This window comes from Danio aesculapii, chromosome 7 (genome assembly GCF_903798145.1).
Source record: "Danio aesculapii chromosome 7, fDanAes4.1, whole genome shotgun sequence".
In the NCBI taxonomy this organism is placed as follows: Eukaryota; Metazoa; Chordata; class Actinopteri; order Cypriniformes; family Danionidae; genus Danio; species Danio aesculapii.
In genome coordinates, this window is record NC_079441.1 from 12,987,805 (window position 1) to 13,010,825 (window position 23,021).

General features: G+C 35.5%; 1 protein-coding gene across 1 annotated transcript in view; it reads right to left on the minus strand.

Moving 5' to 3' along the window:
- Positions 1-23,021, minus strand: part of LOC130231686 (A-kinase anchor protein 13) — a 118,237-nt gene that overhangs the window by 10,443 nt on the left and 84,773 nt on the right. The window contains 16 exon segments of the mRNA XM_056461061.1: positions 650-711; positions 2,096-2,248; positions 2,605-2,775; positions 3,094-3,176; positions 4,585-4,766; positions 5,453-5,529; positions 7,126-7,377; positions 9,573-9,690; positions 9,774-9,899; positions 11,526-11,773; positions 13,639-13,785; positions 17,856-17,959; positions 18,578-18,722; positions 18,809-18,863; positions 18,965-19,032; positions 21,337-21,499. Coding sequence (XP_056317036.1) covers positions 650-711; positions 2,096-2,248; positions 2,605-2,775; positions 3,094-3,176; positions 4,585-4,766; positions 5,453-5,529; positions 7,126-7,377; positions 9,573-9,690; positions 9,774-9,899; positions 11,526-11,773; positions 13,639-13,785; positions 17,856-17,959; positions 18,578-18,722; positions 18,809-18,863; positions 18,965-19,032; positions 21,337-21,499 — 2,154 coding nt within the window.

Consider the following 23,021-nt stretch of genomic DNA (forward strand, 5'->3'; position numbering starts at 1 on the left):
GTGTGTAGGAAAGACTGACTGACACTAGAGGGCGGTGTGTGAAATTGAGGTTGAAGGATTTTTTTTCTCAATCAATCAATCAATCAATCAATCAATCAATCAATCAATCAATCAATCAATCAATCAATCAATCAGTCAGTCAGTCTATCTGTCTTTCTATTTATATATTATATTATATTATATTATATTATATTATATTATATTATATTATATTATATTATATTATATTATATTATATTATATTATATTATATTATATTATATTATCAAGTTAGATAAACAAAACCTTTGGGATATATATTTTTTAAAAGTTACTTTGCCTTTAAGTTAATGTGTTCTTGCTGAATTCATTACAGGTTAAATGATTTTAGACATTTTGAAATGTGTTTCTTACATTTTCTTATTCTAGTGTTAAAGCATCCTAATTTACAATAATAGGCTCAACATGTGGATATACGTGTCAGTAGTCAACATTCGAAGTGAATCAGAAATGTTTTTCACAACTGTCTTAGGACTAGAATGGAAGTTGTTCAACAGTTTTAGGACAACTTTGATCAAAGTTCTTCAAACTTCAAATGTTCACTACTGTATACTGAAACAGCACACTTAGATTTTAGAACAATAAAATGATGTAATCTTGGCTTTCTTACCTTCTTCAGCACACTGTCAGACTCTGTCCTCCGCAGATCTTCAGCCTCCTCTTTCTCACCATCTACAGAAAACAATCACTGTATGAACAACTGGATTATTATTTGACTTTTTTTCTGGAATTTAAGATTTTATGCTCTTTTTATGGTGCGTGTGTTGTTTTTTTTTCCCCCAATTCATTTCATTTAGAGTAGTAGCACAATTTACTTCACTTCTGAATAATTTAAAATGTGACTAATCTGTGTTTTTATTTTGTTTACGTTGACTCTGTGTGTTTTTGCAGCTGAAGTCCATTACTCAGAACAAATTGCATTTGAAAAATTGTAGTTTCATATTAGAAACATAATCAGTTACATTAGATTATATACAGCTGATGGCACAATTATTAGCCATCCTGTGAAATTACTCCAGTGTAACCTGTTACACTTTTTTTCTTGAGAAAGCCTTATTTCTTTCAGCTTGGAATAATATATATATATATATATATATATATATATATATATATATATATATATATATATATATATATATATATATATATATATAATAAAAACATAAAAATACAATAAAATTAAATACAATTCAAATTAATTCATTTATTTTAAATAAAATATAAAATACATAAAATTCTAGAATGAAAATAAAAAATATATAAAATAAAAAAAAAATTAAATAAAATACAATTAAAATTATTTCATTTATTTTACATAAAATAAAATATAAAATAAATAAAAACATAGAATGAAAATAAAAAATATATAAAATAATAAAAAAATTATAATAAATTAAATGAAACACAATTAAAATTAATTCATTTATTTTAAATTAAATAAAATATAAAATACATAAAATTCTAGAATGAAAATAAAAAATATATAAAATAAAAAAAATAAAAAAAAATTAAATAAAATACAATTAAAATTATTTCATTTATTTTACATAAAATAAAATATAAAATAAATAAAAACATAGAATGAAAATAAAAAATATATATAAAATAAAATTTAAAACAATAAAATTAAATACAATTAAAATTAATTCATTTTTTGATTGGCTACATAACAAACCATTGTTGCCAAGGAGTTGCCTAATTAAACTAACTTCTTAATTAACCTAGTTAAGCCTTTAAAATCCACTTTCCTCTGAATACTAGCATTTGGCTAGTAAAATATTAAATACTGTCAACATGACTTGGGAAATTTGATAGGAGGCCTAATAATTTTATCTTAATTGTTTATATTGTAACTCCAAACTGATAATTTTGATTTTAAAGCTAATTTGGATTATAAATGACTTAATTCAGATTATATATAACCAAGCACGTGACATATTTATCATTAATTATAGTAAGTCAAATCGACACACAAAATCCGTTTGTGCCTGATTATAAAAAGCCTTTGCTGCATCTCAGCATCAACGTTTCCTTCTGGTCATATTAAATGGCTCACGTTTGCAGGTGTTCATCTGATGGCAGTCAAAGCCTCCGAAGGTCTCGGCTCTGCGTGGCAGACACACGGGTCCCATGATGCCCTGTGCACAGGCCACCTGCTGCCCGACTGCTCCGCCCAGACTGCTGTTCATCAGTGCCTGCAGCATTTCCACTGATACACAAACACACATCTGGTTTATGGTCTGTCCGAGGACTCTCCATAGGGAAATAAGTATTGAACACATTATTTTTCTCAAAAAACATATTTCTAAAGGTGCCGTTGACTTGAAATAGACTCATACTGTGGACAAATATTGTAAACACTCACAAAGACACACAAACACACACACAAACACACAAACACACACACACACCACTAACTGCATTACATTAAGTGAGTTAGTACTGCTGGAAGAGGATTAGAGCTGGAAATGAGCTGTTGCCACAGCTGCCCCTGAACACTAATCAGTCATAAATAAGAGATGGGTTTGGGAAAGACAGGTGGAGCTCAGCTGAAGAGACCCTTACCCTCTCTCAGAGCGTCCGTCATGATGGGCTCCCCCTTCGCCACCTCTTCGTTGTTGGCCCTGAAAAGCATCTTGACCTGTGGGTCTTCAGACGAACCGCACATCTCACGAAAGATCTTCATCTTCTCTAGCAGGAGCGATACGATCTGCTCGTCCTTCCTCTGCAGCATGTCTAGCACGTCCACAGCAGAAACACAGTTAAGGTTTAGTGGATAAAACAGAAGGTTGAGGAAAAGAAAAAATAAGATGATGACGATCAATGAATAAAATAATTGCTGACAACAAACATATTGTAGAAACTCATTCATAAGCAAATAGAAAATTATTTTAAAGAGCCTTATTTTTACACACACGCACACACACACACGCATCAATTATGATAAGAAATATATTATTAATAATTAATAATAAATCTAAATTTATTTTGAAAATTGTTTTGAAACATTTAAATACTAAAAAAAGCGAAATTAAGAGGAATTATGTTTCTTACCTCTCATTTCTCTAGTCTTGGTTTCGAGCAGCTTCCTGTCTTCTTCTGTTTCACTCGGGATGCCCTCATCATCATCTTTTTCTCTGTAAACCAATGAAAAATGAATGCTCTTTAAATGATTATTATCAGACATACTGTTAAACATCATTTGGGAAATATTTAAAGAAGAAAAAAAAGTTCAAAGGGGGGGGCTAATAATTCTGACTTCAACTGTGTTTAATTATTACTAGCAAAGGTTAATTAATTGTGTGTATTATTTATATTTGCTATGCATTTGTGATCCACAAAACTTTTCAAAACTATGTTGTTAAACATTCATTATTCATCGAATTTTCTTTTCGGCTTAGTCCCTTTATTGATCAAGGTTCGCCACAGCGGAATGAACCGCCAACTCATCCAGCATATGTTTTACGCAGCAGATGCTTTTTCAGCTGCAACCATCACTGGGACACATCCATACACACTCATACACTACGGCCAATTTAGTTTATCCAATTCACCGGGGAAACCGGAGCACCTGGAGGAAACCCACACGAACACATTTTCATTGTGGTCTGCACTATTTGCAGTGCATTTCTGTATTTGCATACTCATATTTTCATGCATTTCATGCATCTAAAAATACAATCAAGAAATAGATACAATTGAAAAGAAGTGTTTTATGGTTTCCTGAGTCTAACGGTATTCATGTACAGTAACTGAATGATAAAAATAAAAATAATTCAATAAAATTAATCCTAGTTAAGGTCACAAATGGTATATTTTCTTATACCTGAATTTTTTTAATAACATTATACAATCACAGGCATCAAAAACACACGCAAAACTCAACATTGGATATACCCTGCGATGTGACTTTTGCGAAGGATAACATTGCGATATCGGTGTTGAGACGATATATTGTGCAGCTCTACTTTAAAAAAAAAGATTGATATATATATACATATACATATATACATACATATATATATATATATATATATATATATATATATATATATATATATATATATATATATATATATATATATATATATATATATATATATATATATATATATATATATATATATATATAGTTGAAGTCAGAATTATAAAACCCCCTTTGAATTCTATTTATTTTTTTTACATTTTCCAAATGATGTTTAACAGAACAATTTTATTAACAGAGTCTGATATATTTTGTTCTGGAGAAAGTCTTATTTGTTTTATTTAGGCTGGAAAAAAAGCAGTTTTAAATTTTTTAAAAGCCATTTTAGGGTCAAAATTATTAGCCCCTTTAAGCTAAATTTTTTCGATAGTCTACAATCAAATAAATCAGTTACTAGAGATGAGTTTTTAAAAGTACATTAAAGTAGAACATTAACATAAAAAAATTATAGAACAAAATATATTCATCATCTTTCCCAATTATCTAGCTTCCCAAAAAAAAAAGAAAAAGCTTTTGGCTTCTCCATTGACCATCAGAGGATGTGAATGTGTGCTACTCACATGGAGTGCATGGCATCCTGAATGATCTGCATCCATGTGTTGCGCTCCTCTCGTGAGCTGGCGTGAACCTCCACCATCTCTGGGTTTGCGATGCCGGCGGTGATGAGGAAGAGGCCGCGCTCCTCGTGTGCCACCTCGCGCACAATCAGCTTCTGAAGGGAGATGACGGTGGCGCGCTGGTCCTGCCGAGGACAAGAAACACACACACACACACACACAGAAAGAATTAGGAGGGCGGAGGGAGGGAGACGACAATAATATTCAATAATCAGATGAATGAACACAGACACGTTTCACACTGGGTATGAACAACATTGTGCCCTCTAGTTCATTAGCATTAACATGATTAACAATGAGTAAACAACACTAGTATAGCATTTATTAAAAAGTCTGTGTGAACAGGAAGTTGCTGAGATTTTTGGGTCAATATGTTGATGTGCTTCCAACTGAAAGTGAATATTGAGAAGGGGGCAGGGCTTTTTTTGCACATCATTCTCTCAGAGCAAACTAACAGTATGAGGGGCGTGGTTAAGAATATTGTGGCTGAAGCATCAAACTGATGTCATCAGAGATGGACCGCCACTCCAAACACAGATTACCAAAGATTACAAAAAAATAAACTTGTGTAAATTACGTGTAACTATGTGCGCTACCAAATAAATATAGTAAATTTTGATTTCACACAGACTTTAATCTTAGATGATTAAAAACACTAATTAATTTTTTTTATTATTATTTACATTATTTAATATTGTAGTCCACCAGTAAATGAAAATGTATAATTTCGAGCAATACATATTGATGATGTAAAATGGGGTAAATTCAGATTTTATGCTGATTTTTGCATTTAAAAAATCCAATCACTCACCAGAGATGCGAAAACATATTTCTGGTCTTTTTCTTGAAGGAACACGAAGACATCAGAAAGTAGAAGAGCATGGACATCTACGGTATAAACCAAACAAACAAACAAACAACAACAAAAAAACATGATACCGACGTTACAGTTTACATTCATTTCCAAAATATTGTAGATGCACACAAAAACATGCAATATTCATGTAGCAATATTTCAGAAATTTGTATTTAAATTATAGCAGTAAAGAAGCAATAAAATCAAATGAAATAACGTTTAAAATTCATTTTTTTTCTGAAGTGTCAACGTTGTGAATGATGTTTACTAAATTACAATATAATATTCATATAATTTTTACAAATATTTTAAAAATGCATAACGAATTTATAGATTGATTTACTGACTGATTACACTAAAATGCTGCAAAAACGTGTATAATTGTGTATAATTGCAATAAATATATTTATTTATTTATGTATTTATAAGCAATAAAGCAAATAAAATAAAACAAATAATAAATAAAACAAACTAGGGCTGTGCAAATAATCGAAATCGAATCGCATTAGCGATTTGAAACATTGTGATCAGCTAATCGCAAGAGGCTGCGATATGAAATTATTTAATTTCCCTTACGCACAGCAAATGCATGACTGCAGTCTGTATGTGACAGTCTTATTAGCCAATTGATTGAGCACACTTTCGTTCTGCCCAATCAGAATTGTGCAACCGAACTATGTAGAACGCCCACGATAAAACAAACAAACAGGAAAGCGCAGAAACGTAGGATGATGACATTTGCTGCTTCAGAAGCATTAATAGATTAATTAATATCAAAGAAAAGCAGGACATCAGTAATATGGGTATATTTTGGTTTCTAAATCAGAGACAATGAACAAAACAGGCCATTACTAAGAATTGTTGCCACAGCATGAGGAAATACAACAACCAGCACCTAAAAAAGCCCCACAGGTGGCTATATGAGGAGCGTCTTGCTAAAAAGTAACTGAAAGTATTGCTAGTGACACTCAATCTAGTAGTAAGCAACAGCAAAGTACAATTTCAGAGTTAGTTAGTTAGTTGAGTGTTCGGTATTTTTATAATTATTATTTTTTTGTTTGTATAATAAGCTAATGTCCCTATTTTGAGTTTAACATGTTTACAGAAAGGTAAGGTTCTTTTATTTGTGTTTACTGTTTGCCCTAGAGAAAAATGAGTGTTTCATTTCTGAATATTTGAAAACTAATTTGAATAAATGTTTAAGTAAGTTAATATCTTTTCAGTTCCTTCTTTAACTAAGTCACTGCATTTTAGCAGTAAGAAGCTACGATGCAGATTATTGAGCTGAAGCTTGACTACAAAATTAAATCGCAAATCAAATCAAAAATGCAATATCTGTAAAATAAAAAAAATAAATAAATTTAAAAAAAAACGCAATTAGATATTTTCCCCAAATCGCACAGCCCTAAAACAATCGATAAAATAAAATATCAATAAACAAAACAAAAACAAAAATCAAAAACAGACAAGACACATAACATAACACAACACAACACAACACAACACAACACAACATAACATAACATAACATAACATAACAACATAACATAACATGACATGACATGACATGACATGGCATGACATGACATGACATGACATGACATGACATGACATAACATAAGCTGTACCCTTGAGTCGTCCGGCTGTGTTCTTCAGCTGCAGAGGCCCGTCATGAAGAAGCCTGCGTCCGCGCACCAGATCCTCTCGAGCAAACATCTGTCCGCTCTTCATTCGCGTGATTGACTTGCTGTCCGTTCGGCCGTAGATCTCCTTCAACTTCTTCTTCTTCTCATGTTCATTCACTTTACTGTCCACCGACGCAATTATATCCTTCAACAACTGAAGAGCCTGCGTCAAGTCCTCAAAATCCTTCTCGTTCTCTGCGCACACACATATACACACAGGTTTGTTAAGGGTAGAAACACCACAGGTTTGTTCTTATTTTCACATTATTATTTCTATTCTGCCTTAAAAGTGTCAGGCCAACCAAAACCATAAAACCTAGAACAACCACATTTGGCAGGATGGTCCTAAATCTAACCCAATACTCAATGATTTTCTGACTACAGCTGAACAAAACACTGAATATCCAAGATGTTGTTGCCATGTTTCAAAATATCCCAATATTTAGAGCCATTTTTATTTAAACCTTATTTTTCAAACTCTTCCTAGGTCATTTGTGAAATCAATCACACATTTTGGCAGTAGATTGTAAAATATGTACAGTATTTATATGTAGGGCAGTGTATGGTTTGTCCACAAGATGTTGCTCTCACACTGTTGTATTAAAGGGGTGGTCCACTACGATATCATATTTTAAACTTTAGTTGATGTGTAATGTAGCTGTGTGAACATAAACAGCATCTCTGAATGTAAGACGCTCAAAGTTCAATGCAAAGGGAGACCTTGGTTTTTACAGAGTTAGCTTAGCAAAGCCTACAATGAACGAATTTTGGGGACTACAAAAAAATACTTCCGGGCCAGTGAGATCACAAACGTACTTTTACCGCGCACACACACTGCGCAGTTGAGGGGCGTGGCCAGAGATGCTGTTACAGATAATGTTACAGCAGAGGGAGAAAATTCCATTCTGCTATTTCCACAGGGCTTCTTCTGTTTCTGTATTTCGGTTTTCAAAGGACACGACACATAGACAGAAGTGCTTACAGTTCAATATTAATTATGTTCCAGAGAATTATAAAAGACAGAGCAAGCATGATTTGACAAAACACAGCTCCAGAATCTCTCCCAGTTCAGTGTTGGATTCAGTTAAAATCTCCTCAAAGAAGGAGCAGCTCAACAAGCAGAAGCTGTTAACTCTGAGGCCACAACCTGTTAATCGAAACAGTTCTGACTAATCCAAAAGCAGTTGAGGGGAAAATACATTCAATAACATCTGGCCAATGAGTGATGTGGATTTTGTCACATGACTGCATTTTGGTTCTTTTCAGCTGGTTCAGACCAAAGCAATTAGTGTGGTGTGAAAAACACCCAAAGACTGCAGAAAAATACTACAATGTATCATTTGTTGCCCTTGGTCCGGACCACATGAACCAAACCACAGATGTGAAAGTACACTGAATTATCAGGGGTCGCCACAGCGGAATGAACCGCCAACTATTCCAGCATGTTTTATATTGCGGATGCCCTTCCAGCTGCAACCCAGTACTAGGAAACACCCATACACTCTTGCATTCACACACATATACTCTATGACCAATTTAGTTAATCCAATTCACCTATAGCGCATGTCTTTGAACTGTGGGGGAAACCTGAGCACCCGGAGAAAACCCACGTCAACACGAGGAGAACATGCCAACTCCACACAGAAACTCCAACTGGCCCGGCTGGGACTCAAACCTGCGACCTTTTTGCTGTGAGGATGCAGCTGTATTTTGAAACTGAATTGCAATAAATTCCTATAAACAACAGACCAGTGCGTTTTGTTTGACTGTAACATTAGACTGGCCATTTAAAATCCTCTTGAGAGCTATAAGCTGCTTCTCAAATTGCCCCTGAAATTATATTTGTTAAACTTGACACTCACTTTAAAATCTCTTTGTTGGGAATGTGACCAAAAAGCCTCTCAGACTCGCTGTGCAGCAGTTGGAAGTGATTTACAGTGAGCGCGGAGTGTTTACAGGTTGCGTGTCATGTATTTGGTTTACCCGTAGGACAGCCGTGTTTACTGAAAGTGAAACATTGGTGCTCTTCTTAAGCACTGATGGAGCACTGAGACTTCACTCCACAGCTGTGACTCAAAAATAGCATTTCGGTTCACCCAAAAATGAGTTTGTCATCATTTACTCACCCTCAAAACGTTTCTTTTTTCTGTCGGACACAAAAAGTAGATATTTTGATGAATGCTGAAAACCTGAAACCACTGGCTTCCATATTTGTTTTTTCCTACTATGGATGTTAATAGCAACCAGTTTACAGCTAAAATATCTTCATTTCTGTTCAACAGAATAAAGAAATCCATAAAATTTTGGAAGCGTGAGAAAGTAAATTAATAGATATAATTTTTTTTGCATGAACTATGGCTTTAAATCCCAGCTGTCTGACTGAATCTCACCTTTGGTGTGCTGCAGGATCCTCTGTAAAAGCACCGGGTACTTTGTTATCCGTTGAGTGACCAGTAATATACACTCTGGGATGCTCAGGCGCCGGACAACACTGCTGCTCATTTTCTTCTGGAGATAAAGACACATCGAAGGTCTGTTAGGTACTCCTTATGGAAAAAAGAATAGCTAAAACAAAGAAGTGAAGTATTTACCCTGATGAAGGCCTGGAAGCGTTTGTCTCTAGCATGCAGATCCTTGTAGAAGTTGACTGCTTCGTTATGTCGGCTGCAGAATTTGCCATAGATTCTCTTCATGCTTTCTGCGTTGGAGTCTGTAAACTGAAGCCCATCATGTAAGAAATCATTACAGGAGCCTGTATGTCAACAATCAAACTGCTTGGAAGCTGATGAGTGTTTGTGTCATATGCGCACCCACTGTACATATACATTTGTAATTATGTTTATCTATCTGCACACTTCTGATTATTAATAGCAACCTGTACATATATTCATTTATTGTAAATCTCTGTTCATAGCTAATACAACCTGTATATAATGTTCATAGTACATCCATCTGTAAATATCACCATAGTTTTTCTATAACTGCACTTTATAACTTATACCTGTATTCTGCACTTGCTGCTATTGCACTGCTGGTTAGACCTAAACTGCATTTTGCTGTATTGTACGTGTACATGTGTAATGACAATAAAGTTGAATCAATCAATCAATCTATCTATCTATCTATCTATCTATCTATCTATCTATCTATCTATCTATCTATCTATCTATCTATCTATCTATCTATCTATCTATCTATCTATCTATCTATCTATCTATCTATCTATCTATCTATCTATCTATCTATCTATCTATCTATCTATCTATCTATCTATCTATCTATCTATCTATCTATCTATCTATCTATCTATCTATCTATCTATCTATCTATCTATCTATCTATCTATCTATCTATCTATCTATCTATCTATCTATCTATCTATCTATCTATCAATCACTTTTTTTACATCTATAGGACATCTTTTTTTTGTTTGGCTGGAATTACCACATTTAAATTTCTTTAAAAACAATTTTAAGGAAAATATTAGTTGCCATCAAGACTTTTTTTGTTTCATTGTCCACTGCTGTCCAGTTGACACTGTTTATAACTCACCAAAGGATATAACTTACCTATTTCACCTAATTACTCATTCATTCTTTCATTTTCTTTTGGCCTAGTCTGATAATTTATCAGGGGTCGCCATAGCGGAATGAACCGCCAACTATTCCGGCATATGTTTTACACAGCGGATGCTATTCCAGCTCAACCCATAGCTATTGTACATCTTACATAGAGGAGATGTTACAAACTTTTAAAGGCCTATAAAAGCTCTTTGGCATTCATCATTTTGGCTGATTTAAACAATTATAAACAACAAATAAAGATTTTTTATCTTCTGATAGCGATTCCTATGTAGAAGAATCACTTCCTGCCCTCCATCTGAGTCTCGCGTGTCATCAATGACGTCATGTGAAAACAACCTACAGCGCATGTCTTTGGACTGTGGGGGAAACTGGAGCACCCGGAGAAAACCAACGCAACACGGGGAGAACATGCAAACTCCACACAGAAACGCCAACTGGCTCAGCCGGGACTTGAACCAGCGGTCTTCTTGCTGTGAGGCTACAGTGCTAACCAGCCTTAATGTAATTCAGTTGCACATTATTCTGAATACTAGTGTTTTACAAAATAGTGAACAAGTTAAATTGGTAATTTAATATAGTAAAACTTAATTATTAAAATTTAAATTCATTAAAATGTAATTATGGCAACGACAAAGTAAATCAGAAATTTGTTATTCAAACTATTGTGTGTAAAAAAGCACTTGTGAAATAATTTTACAAGAATAGAAATGTCTCAGCAGGGCTAATAATTTTGACTTCAACTGTATAAAATGTCCTCACCTGGCTGACCAGCACATCTCCTATCCTGTGGATCAAGAACCCGTCTGTTCCGTCCAGCCGAGCCTCTTTCTTTCTCTCCAGCAGAGCGCTGAAAAAGAAGGAGTGCAGCTCCAGGAGTTCATCCAGCATGGGGAACATCTTCTCCACCACCTGGTGCTCCAGCTGCAAATCCGTCAACAGACCCTTGCTATACACATCACACATGATCCGTAACGTCCGCAGGTGATGCATCTCCGTCTGGATCAGCTCTGGGTTGAGAGAAAAGGAGGATGTTTAAAGACGCACGTCTAGAAAGGCGATGAAGAAGACTCTTTGAGAAGCTAAAGATTCCCATGGGAAGCTGGCCAGTTAGTTCTAAATCATTTGCATCAACTTGCATTTAAAATGAACTGAAGTTGCTTGTTTGTTACATTTTACCCAGTGGCAGCTCCAGGATTTTTTCACTTTACAGGGGGTGCTTATAAAAATAATTACATTTATAGCTCCAGATCTTTATACTTATATATTTTATATATTTAAAGATTTTTTTATTTGTTTACAGATAGACAGTCTTATATCTTATATATATATTCAGGCCCCCCTGAATTATTAGCCCCCCTGTTTATTTTTTTCCCCAATTTCTACGTAATAGTTTTAATAACTCATTTCTAATAACCAATTTATTTTATCTGTGCCATGATGACAGTAAATAATATTTTACTAGATGTTTTATACAGCTTAAAGTGACATTTAAAGGCTTAACTAGGGTAATTAGGTTAACTAGGCAATGGTTGTATAATGATGGTTTGTTCGGTAGACAATCGAACTGCATTTATTCTAGGCAAAATAAAACAACTAAGACTTTCTCCAGAGGAAAAAATATCAGACATTTTCTTGCTCTGTTACACATCATTTGCGAAATATTTAAAAAATAAAAAAGGGGCTAATAATTCTGACTTCAACTGTTATATATATATATATACATATATATATATATATATATATATATATATATATATATATATATATATATATATATATATATATATATATATACAATTTAAGTCAGAATTATATATTATTTATTGTTATATATATTATACATATATATTTATTTATTTATTTATTTATTTCCTTTTTCAGCTGTATTAAACATCTCATCTACCACTGTTAGTCATATAATTTATATTAAGACACTTACAGAGCAAATTAATATGATTTATACACTAAGTTTTCAGATTTGAAGGTCAGTTTAGTTCAGTTCAGTGTGGTTTAAATTTCACTGCTGAAAGTCCAAACACTGAAGAGCAATTCCATTGATGTGCAGATATAATGGCTATATATACTCTTTTTTATGAACAGAAGATAAAGTGTCAAACCTGTATAAAACTATTTCCAAAACACCCTTTTGTTTTTTGGAGTAGCTGCTCCCAAGGAACATATTAGGCTGTTTGATTAATGCCAAATGAGTTAAGATTCAAACGAGATCGCTTGTATAATGTTCACATGCTTTAAAAGTCATAAATGTTAAACTCTCTGGTTCAACACCAACCTCAATCTGTAATTTTGGCATAGTGAGCTTTCACAAGCTAGCCTCGGTTACATGGTCATGCCAGTAACAGCTAACTCTTCCTTCTATGTCAAGGCAGTTCTCTAAACTGAACCTCAGATTGTGTTATTACCAAGCTATTCTGCAGTGTTTGAAGTTTGAAGTATTTTACTTGATGTTAAACAGTGCTCCATCATCATGATAGCTGTTTATAATAACGAAGCCTAATTTGTACTGCATAAGTGCACCCAACTGGCCTCACCCCATAATATCAATTATTTATTATGCACTTTTGTTCGTTTTTTTTTTTTTTTTTTTTTTTCAATGAAGAGGAAAATAAAAAATCATTAAAAAATCCTTGTAACCAATTGTAGAAAGAAATCACTTAAAGTAAAATTTATTTTTAACATCAAAGAGATGCTTCTTAAAAGGGTCTATGTCATTTTGATTTATCTTTATTTCACATTTAGTTTTAGTAACCCCATCACCACTGTTTAACAGTCGTGTTAGCTACAATTTGCAATCATTTATTAGTGCCACAGAATGCTTTAGGCCAAAAAGAAATTGAAAATTCCACAGTCCTACCATAGATGACGTCTTGTCTCTTAATGATGTCCTTCTTGAGCTGTTTCAGATATTTCTTGTCTATAGTAAGGCTCCAGGAGTCGGCCTCCAGTTCTTTACCATCTGCTTCAAAATCTCCCATCAGCCGGCTGTCGACCATCTCAGTACCTAAGAGAGGAAAAAAGTACATGACTACATAAAATACATGACTAGTCAATCTGAGGAAAAAAACGAATAAAACAACTACAAGAAACCAACAATAATGACAAAAATGGAAACCTGTTCTGCTCCATAATCAGTGCTTAATTTGAGCCAGATCTTGCTGGATCCTGTTCCGGAAAATGTCTGATATTCGTGTTTTGCATTCCGGTATTTATTTTAATGGATCCGGCATCAACTTGTGCGTGGTGAACACTTAAGTGTGTGTGTGTGTGTGTGTGTGTGTGAGTGTGTGTGTGTGTATGCGTGTGTGTGTGTGTAAGAGAGAGAATGTGTTTGAGTGCAACCAAAGGCTGTGTATATTGTGTGTGTGTTTAACTATTTAACAATCGGCTTTCTTATGTTTACAATCACTCTCATTGGTTGATGATTGTTTCATGCACAGAGAGCAGTAATGGTAGAGTGGACTACCTAAATAATATTTGTATTTTCAAATTGGCAAAGTGGCAGTAAAGCATATTTTCCTTTTTAAAAACCACGAGTAAATCTGATAATGAGCCTGATCAAAAGAGAAGATGAAACTGGGTGAATGGATCAAGATAGCGGGAGACAGAAGCAAAGCGATCTCAAGTAAACATGACAAAAGAGCAACTGTAACTGTGGGCTCTTCTTAAAGATTAGACAGAGTAAGTCAATTCGTTATTTTTTTTCCCTTTGGAACATAATAAATAGTGAAGTGAGCTGAATAGTGATTGTTCATATGATTTATGTTTGTAGCTATGTGTTTTTATTATGCATGACTGACCTATAACATTATATGGCACAGTATAATTAAAGACCGTTCAGAAATATGATGCTCTTTTTTGCGCTGTTTATTGACGTCATGTTCCGGGAAAACTGAAATTAAGTGGTGGACATCGGTCATGGTAACTTTTATTTCCTGGTTTTGTTCCGGGAATTATTAATTTACAAAATTAAGCACTGCCCATAACATACAGTATGTTACATACCCATAACATACTATAAAACATTTTTTTTTTATCTCACAAATGTAATTTAGTACATTACAATTCTATACTGTATATTCCACAATTTTGAGAAGTAATTGTGGGATACAAATGTGCAACTGCATCAGAAAAAAGTTACAATTTTCTATTGTTTTATCATGTTACAGAATGTTTTCAGAAATCCACATCTATTTTTTAAAGACTTGTTTCTCAGAATAATTTTTATAATTCTGTAAAATATAATTTTTTTGTAAATGAACATTTTTTAAATATAAATTCTGATTTATAATAAATAAATAAAATCTCAAATAATAACAATAATTTTATTTATTATTATTTCCCAAAATACTAAGAAACAAAAACAATTATGACTTTCTTCTTGAAATTTTCCTTTTCAAAAAGTCTGAATAGTGAATTACAATTAAAAGTCAAAAATTGCCTATTTTGTTTAATTTTTTACGTATAAGAAAAAAGAAAAAGACACAAGCCAAGACACAAAGACACAAAAAAACACAAAACAAATATAACATTCAAAACCAGATGAGCTCTAACTTCATTTTTTCATCCATTCATTTTCCTTCAGCCTTTTATCAGGGTTTGCCACAGCAGAATGAACCGCCAACTATTACAGGACATATTTTATACAGTGGATGCCCTTCCAGCTGCAACCCAGTACTGGGAAACACCATTCACACACATACACTATAGCCAATTTTAGTTTAGTCAATTCACCTATAGCGCATGTCTTTGGACTGTGGGGAAACCAGAACACCCGGAGGAATCCCTCGCAAACACAGGGAGAACAAGAAACTCCACACAGAAATGCCAACTGGCCCAGCCGGGGCTTGAACCAGTGACCTTCTTGCTGTGAGCCGGCGTGCCGCCCCGAACTCTGACTTATATTTATAAATGACTTGTTTTATGACTAGAAGTCCACGGGAATACACATAGTATGCATAGTTTCAAGAAATATCTACATCTAGATTGGTAATGTGAAAACTGGGTTAAAACGGAGTAATATATGTACCACACCTATATGTGGCAGACAATAAAAAACAGCATGCAGATGAAGTCCTTCTTCTTCAGCCCCTAAACATAACCAAAACCAGGACACTGTGGTGGATGTAAAAATATCTGACACATAACCGTTCAAGTGGTTTTGTTGAAAACTGTGCTATAGAATAAACAAGACAAGTCACTCGCAGTTTTGAATGTGGGAAAATGTAACGTCAATATAGCAAATGAAGCCCCGTCTACGATCATTGTAGACTGATGATGAATTAGTGTGTTTTTGCGACAGTTTCATACTTCCCTTAACAATCTCAAGCAGCTTGAAGCTTTGTGAAAGGCATGAAATTGCATCTGAGGGCCAGATGGTGTCTCACCAGCCTGTCTGAGAACCTGCGCTGACCAGCTGGCTCCCATTTTCTCACATATCTTCAATAGATCACTGGAACAGCGCAAAGTTCCATCCTGCTTTAAGCGCTCCACCATCATCCCAATCCCAAAGAAGCCAAAGATCACAGGACTCAATGACTACAGACCTGTGGCCTTAACATCTGTGGCCATGAAGTCATTCGAAAGACTGGTGCTAGCATATCTGAAGGACATCACTGGACCCCTGCTGGACCCCCTGCAGTTCGCCTATAGAGCAAACCGGTCTGTGGATGATGCAGTCAACATGGGACTGCATTATACCCTACAACATCTGGACAAACCAGGGAACTACGCAAGGATTCTGTTTGTGGACTTCAGTTCTGCCTTTAACACCATCGTCCCATCACTGCTTGAGTACAAACTGGCCCAGCTCTCTGTTCCTTGCTCTGTCTGTCAATGGATCACCAGCTTTCTGACAGATAGACAGCAGCTAGTCAGAAAGGGCAAAATCACATCCGACAGCCGCACCATCAGCACTGGTGCCCCCCAGGGATGTGTTCTTTCTCCACTGCTCTTCTCCTTGTACACCAACGACTGCACTGCAAAAGACCCCTCCATCAAACTCATTAAGTTTGCAGACGACACTACTGTTATCGGCCTCATCCAGAACGGTGACGAGTCTGCATACAGACAGGAGGTGGAGCGGCTGGCGTTATGGTGCAGATACAACAACCTGGAGCTGAACACGCTCAAAACAGTGGAGATGATAGTGGACTTCAGGAGAAACCCCCCTGCACTCCCCCCACTCACCATCATGAACAGCACTGTGGCTGCAGTAGAGTCATTCAGGTTCCTGGGCACCACCATCTCTCAGGTTCTGAAGTGGGACACTCATATAGACTCTATTGTGAAGAAAGCCCAGCAGAGACTGTACTTCCTTCGTCAGCTGAGGAAGTTCAACCTGCCACAGGAGCTGCTCGTACAGTTCTACTCAGCTGTCATCCAATCCATCCTCTGCACTTCAATCACCGTCTGGTTCGGCTCAGCTGCCAAAACTGACCTCCGTAGACTACAGCGAATAGTCCGGACTGCTGAACGAATCACTGGCACTACCCTTCCTACACTTCAAGAACTGTACTCTTCCAGAGTGAGTAAAAGGGCTCGCAAAATCACTCTGGACGCCTCACACCCAGCACACTACCTGTTCGAACTGTTACCGTCTGGTCGGCGCTTCAGAGCACCGAGCACAAAAACAGCCAGACACAGGAAAAGTTTCTTTCCTCAGGCTGTCTACCTTATGAACAGTTAAATATTCCCCTACTGTGCAATAAATATGTGCAATACTTTATCATACGCACCTGTACACAGCACCTTATATCAATATACAATGCAATACTTTCTACATTCGCACTTGTACACAGCACCTTGTAACCTGTATATTTATAACAATCTGTACATACAACTCAACATCCAGGTTTCTTCACTAACCGCATCTGTTTAATGTTCATCATTTCTTATTATTATTATTTTATTTTTTCAGATTATTTTGTGTTGTCACATGTCACTTTATGTACACTGGAAGCTTCTGTAGCCAAAACAAATTCCTTGTGTGTGTGAAGCACACTTGGCAATAAAACCGATTCTGATTCTGATTCTGATTCTGATATACTAGAATAAAGAAATATGCCCGCTCACCTTCATCTAGAGACTCATTAGATGCTGTGACCTTATTGGGTTTATGGAGTGAGTCTGTGGATTGAGACAGATACCGCCGACCACTCAGAGGCATATCATCAAACCTGCACAAAGAGGATGAGGCTTTACTGGTCATGACAGAAGGTCAGTGAGGTCAAGTGTTTTGTACAGACAAATTCACTCACTTTAGGAGTCAGCAGCTAAAGAGATAGCATTTAATTTGTATTTTGGGAATGCAATATTACCAAACTATATATATATATATATATATATATATATATATATATATATATATATATATATATATATATATATAACACACTACCTGACAAACGTCTTGTCGCCTATATATATAGCGATATGAATAGAATTTCACCAGAATATTTGAATAGCTCTATTTGGAAAGATTTCATTCATTTAGATAGACTAGTCCTTTTTTGTGCAATGGATCTGCATAAATTAGAATAAATTAACATAAATAAAAAAATTGTGCTTAATGATTTTCTGGGGAGTCTAACAGTATTCAAATACAGAAATTTAACAATTAAATGTAAAATAGCATGGTCATCACTATATAAATAATAATAAAAAATATATAATAATATCTTTTAACCTTAATAAATTATCTAATCCTGCGATGTGACTATTGCAGATACACACATTGCGCTATCGATATTGTTCCGCCCTATTAGTATGCATGGTGTAATTGAGTAGGTACTCACATTGCGATATTGTTGATGGACATGCTTTTGGAGAGGTTGCTGCTGTGAAAGGGCATAATACTGGTGGGTCGCCTGGATGGGACGATCACAGAATGTTCCTCTGGGGAAAAGATTGCAGACCAGGGTCGCTCCCGAAGCGTGGATGCTACACAAAAAAATCATGCAAGTAATATTCAGATCGGCAGATGTCAAAAAATGATTATAAAGGAAACTGTTTATAAACAAACCTACATTTTGTTCGTAGAGTGACGACAGGCATGGTGGTGGACTCTGGTATAGCAAACTGCTATTTACGGAAAAAAGAAAGAAAGAGAACACAATGCAAATACATTCTGGACGTGTAAATGATATAATATGACATTTTAGAAGAAAAACAAATCAGCAAACCTTCATTCTGCTTTTGAGACAAATGGGAAGGTTTTCTCTACAACTCTTGTGAACTCTGATATTGCAATCTGTAGAAAAGCATGCAAGTAAAATACATTAGGAAGTGCTTTTTCTGCAATACACAATGTAAATATTACATTATTAATCATTTATATCATATCAATCATAATCATTTCGATACCCAAGCATAAGCACAGCTTTTTCTGAGTGCAGAGATTTTTATTTTTTATTTTTTGGTATGACCAAACACAAGGATTTAATTTACTTTTAATGGAAGTCATTGTGTTTGCTATTCTGGCTCATGGTCAAAGTGGTAAAGAGAGTTGGGTTTAAGGTTAGGAAGATTTCCAGTCAGGAAACTCCACCAAGCACATAAATTAAATCCCAGGAACATGCCAACGAGCTCTGGAAATACAGATTTGTCTTAAAGAGCAAGACTCAAGGCAGAAAAACCACATCATCATATGGTTCCTGGAGAAAACACTGTATTCACAAACTCTTTCAAACCTCAAACAAATACAGTATTTGTTTAATGGATGGGTGTCAGACAGACAGACAGATAGGACAATAGAATACTAGACAGAATTCTATATAGATAGCTAGAACGGTAGCTAGAACCATAGATGGAATGCTAGAATACTACATAGAATGCTAGGTGGAACACTAGACAGACAGACAGACAGACAGACAGACAGACAGACAGACAGACAGACAGACAGAATTATAGACAGACAGACACAGAGACGGACAGTTAGAAGGATGGAATACTAGATAAAATGATAGAAAGCTTGAAGGATAGAAAGAATGCTAGACAGACAGACAGACAGACAGACAGACATACAGACAAAATGATAGATATAGACAGACAAACAGACAGACAAAAAACAGACAGACAGACAGACAAACAGATAGAACAACAGAATACTGGATAGAACGTTTTATTAAATAGCTAGAAAGATAGATATAATGATAGCAAGCTAGATCAAAAGATAGACAGAAAGACAGATTGATTGATAAACACATTATACTGTAGAATGCTTGATAGATAGCTAGAATGGTAGATAGAATGCTAGAAATATAGAACGCTAGATAGAACACTAGACAGACAGACTGACAGAATGATAGTATGCAAGATAGAATGCTGGACAGATAAGATAGACAGCTAGAACGGTAGATAGAACGACGGATAGAACATTAGATAGAAAGAACACTAGATAAAACACCAGACAAAGAAAGAAAGACAGACAGACAGAATGATAGAACATTAGAAAGAACGATGGATGGATGGATGAATGGATGGATGAGCAGATAGACAGATAGACAGACAGATAGATAGATAGATAGATAGATAGATAGATAGATAGATAGATAGATAGATGGATGGATGGATGGATGGATGGATGGATGGATGGATGGATGGATGGATGGATGGATGGATGGATGGATGGATGGATGGATGGATGGATGGATGGATGGATGGATGGATGGATGGATGGATGGATGGATGGATGGATGGATGGATGGATGGATGGATGGATGGATGGATGGATGGATGGATGGATGGATGGATGGATGGATGGATGGATGGATGGATGGATGGATGGATGGATGGATGGATGGATGGATGGATGGATGGATGGATGGATGGATGGATGGATGGATGGATGGACGGATGGACGGACAGTTAGATAGAATGCTAGACAGATAGATAGCTAAAACAATAGATAGAATGATGGATAGAACGTTAGAAAGACAGAACGCTAGACATAACACTAGACAGGCAGAATACTAGTTAGAACACTAGACAGAATGCTAGATAGATAGATAGAATGCTAGATAGATGGATGGATGGATGGATGGATGGATGGATGGATGGATGGATGGATGGATAGAACTAAATGGAAAGAACAATAGAACAAGACAGACAGACAGACAGACAGACAGACAGACAGACAAAATAATATACAGACATACATAAAGAATGATAGATAGATTTAATTTATATGGTTTTTATACATGCAATATGAGAAAAGAGAAATATAAAACAAATAGAGAGGGGAATAAGAACAAAACAATGCAGCAAAACTTCTCCCCGAATGAATCAGTTTTTGTTTTAAGCAGCTCCATGAGGAAGTGAACGATGCTACCAGAACAGCTTCCTATTTTTTGAGCAATGACTCTTTTGAAATGCGTGACACAACAGTTCTGACATCTTTAAACCCCCTTTCAAAAGTGTTTTTCTTGTCTTTAGTCATACAAAACATCAAAGATCCACTTCTTTTGAACACTATATTTGTCCCACAGTAAACACACCTTAGGTCAACATTATATCGAGTATCTAGTATAAAAACGTAAGATTTAAAGATTCTTACTTGTGCAGTTGACGGCATCTTTAGTGTTGAGTGTTTTATTGCATTGCTGACACAAAGCCGGATGCAGAGAATTTACTGCAGTAAACAGGTGCCCATTCACTGATTTCTTCTCTCTTTCTTTGGCCTCTCTGTCTTTTTCGCGATTCTTTTCCTTTTCTTTTTCCTGTGCCAACAAAAAAGTAATAGGACATATTACAATAACTGACACCACTTAACACTTGGGCCCAATCCTAATTCTATTTTTGTACCCCTGCCCCTTCCCCTTGGCCCTTGGCCCAGAGTGTGAAGGGGAAGGGATTCAATATTTACCCCTAAGAAATGGGACACCACAACAACACCCGTACTTGTCATCGCGGTCTCTTACTTCATATGAGATCGATGACGACGACTGTTGTAGTTATTCCAGTTGTATTATTTTTTGGTATTTATGTTGCAGATGGATGAATGAATCAATAGATAGATAGATTATTTTGCTTTATTCAACAAATAATACACCATTAGCCTCTCCTTCCCAGAAAATACTGGATGGTCAGTGTGTAATCCGATTCCAAGATATTTACAACAAAAAAAGAATGCGCTCAGAAATGGACATAAACATGGTTAAGCTCCTATACACTCCTTGTTTAAGACTTATGCTCTTAATGCAAACCTTTATTCACTCTTTGTGTGTAATCAGGTGTTTTGCAACAAGTCTCTTCCTCATGTATTAATATTATGGTTTTAATCCTCCTGCATTCAATGTTTTACTCTACCACAGCTAAACAAGACTGTAGATAGTTCATGTTTGATGTCCCTAGGAAGCTAATCTGGTGTACTGAACATTCGTTTACTCTTTATGTTAATATGTGTGCAACATATTAACATTTTAAGAAACTTTATACACTCTTCATTAGCAGTCATCCAGAATGCATATGCAAATCACCAAGCTTCCCAACCAAGTCCCATAAAACTTTATATGGGAAAATAACTTTCTTATTGGTCAACTCAGCTCCTGAGGTTGTTACAAGACCATGCTTATAAAAGCTGTTGACAAAGGTGGGCCCCCAGAGAACACCGGAGAACTCCAAGAAGACGAAGAAGGAGAATCGCCACAGAGCCCAAGAGAGAGAGAGTTGTTCCGATCCAGCTCAGCTTCTTGGACCCCGACAAAAATGTGTTAACTGCACAGCTCAAACTTTCCATCTCCGATACCTTTCTTTCTTTTATTTCCATCAAGAATCTAGTTAAGTTTAATACGCCTCAAAACCTGAAGTCAACACGGCTAGTCCTTTTGCTGCCTCAGACTCTACCCCACTCTAAGCTTTACAGGACAAAGAGCGGCCACCAGCTAACCACGTTGGAACATTAGCTCAACAGAGTTCTTCACATCACAAAAGGATCGCGAGTAACACTTCCAGATTACCACTGAACTGGTGTAAATCAAATGTAACCCTAAAGAAACCATAGAAAGGTTAAATTGATTATTTTTGGTTTGCTTGGTTTGGTCTTACAAAATCTGAGGTTTTTACATCAGTACACTCTCTCAAAATCTTACTTTTCCTCCTTTACCCTCCTCTACATCCTGTATGAATGTGTGCTTGTGTTCTGTGTTAGTTTCTGTTAATCAATAAGTTTAATTTTGTATAAAGGAGGTGCCTGTGCATATTTATAAATCTAATGTCTTAAACTTCGATCTTGTTACCCTG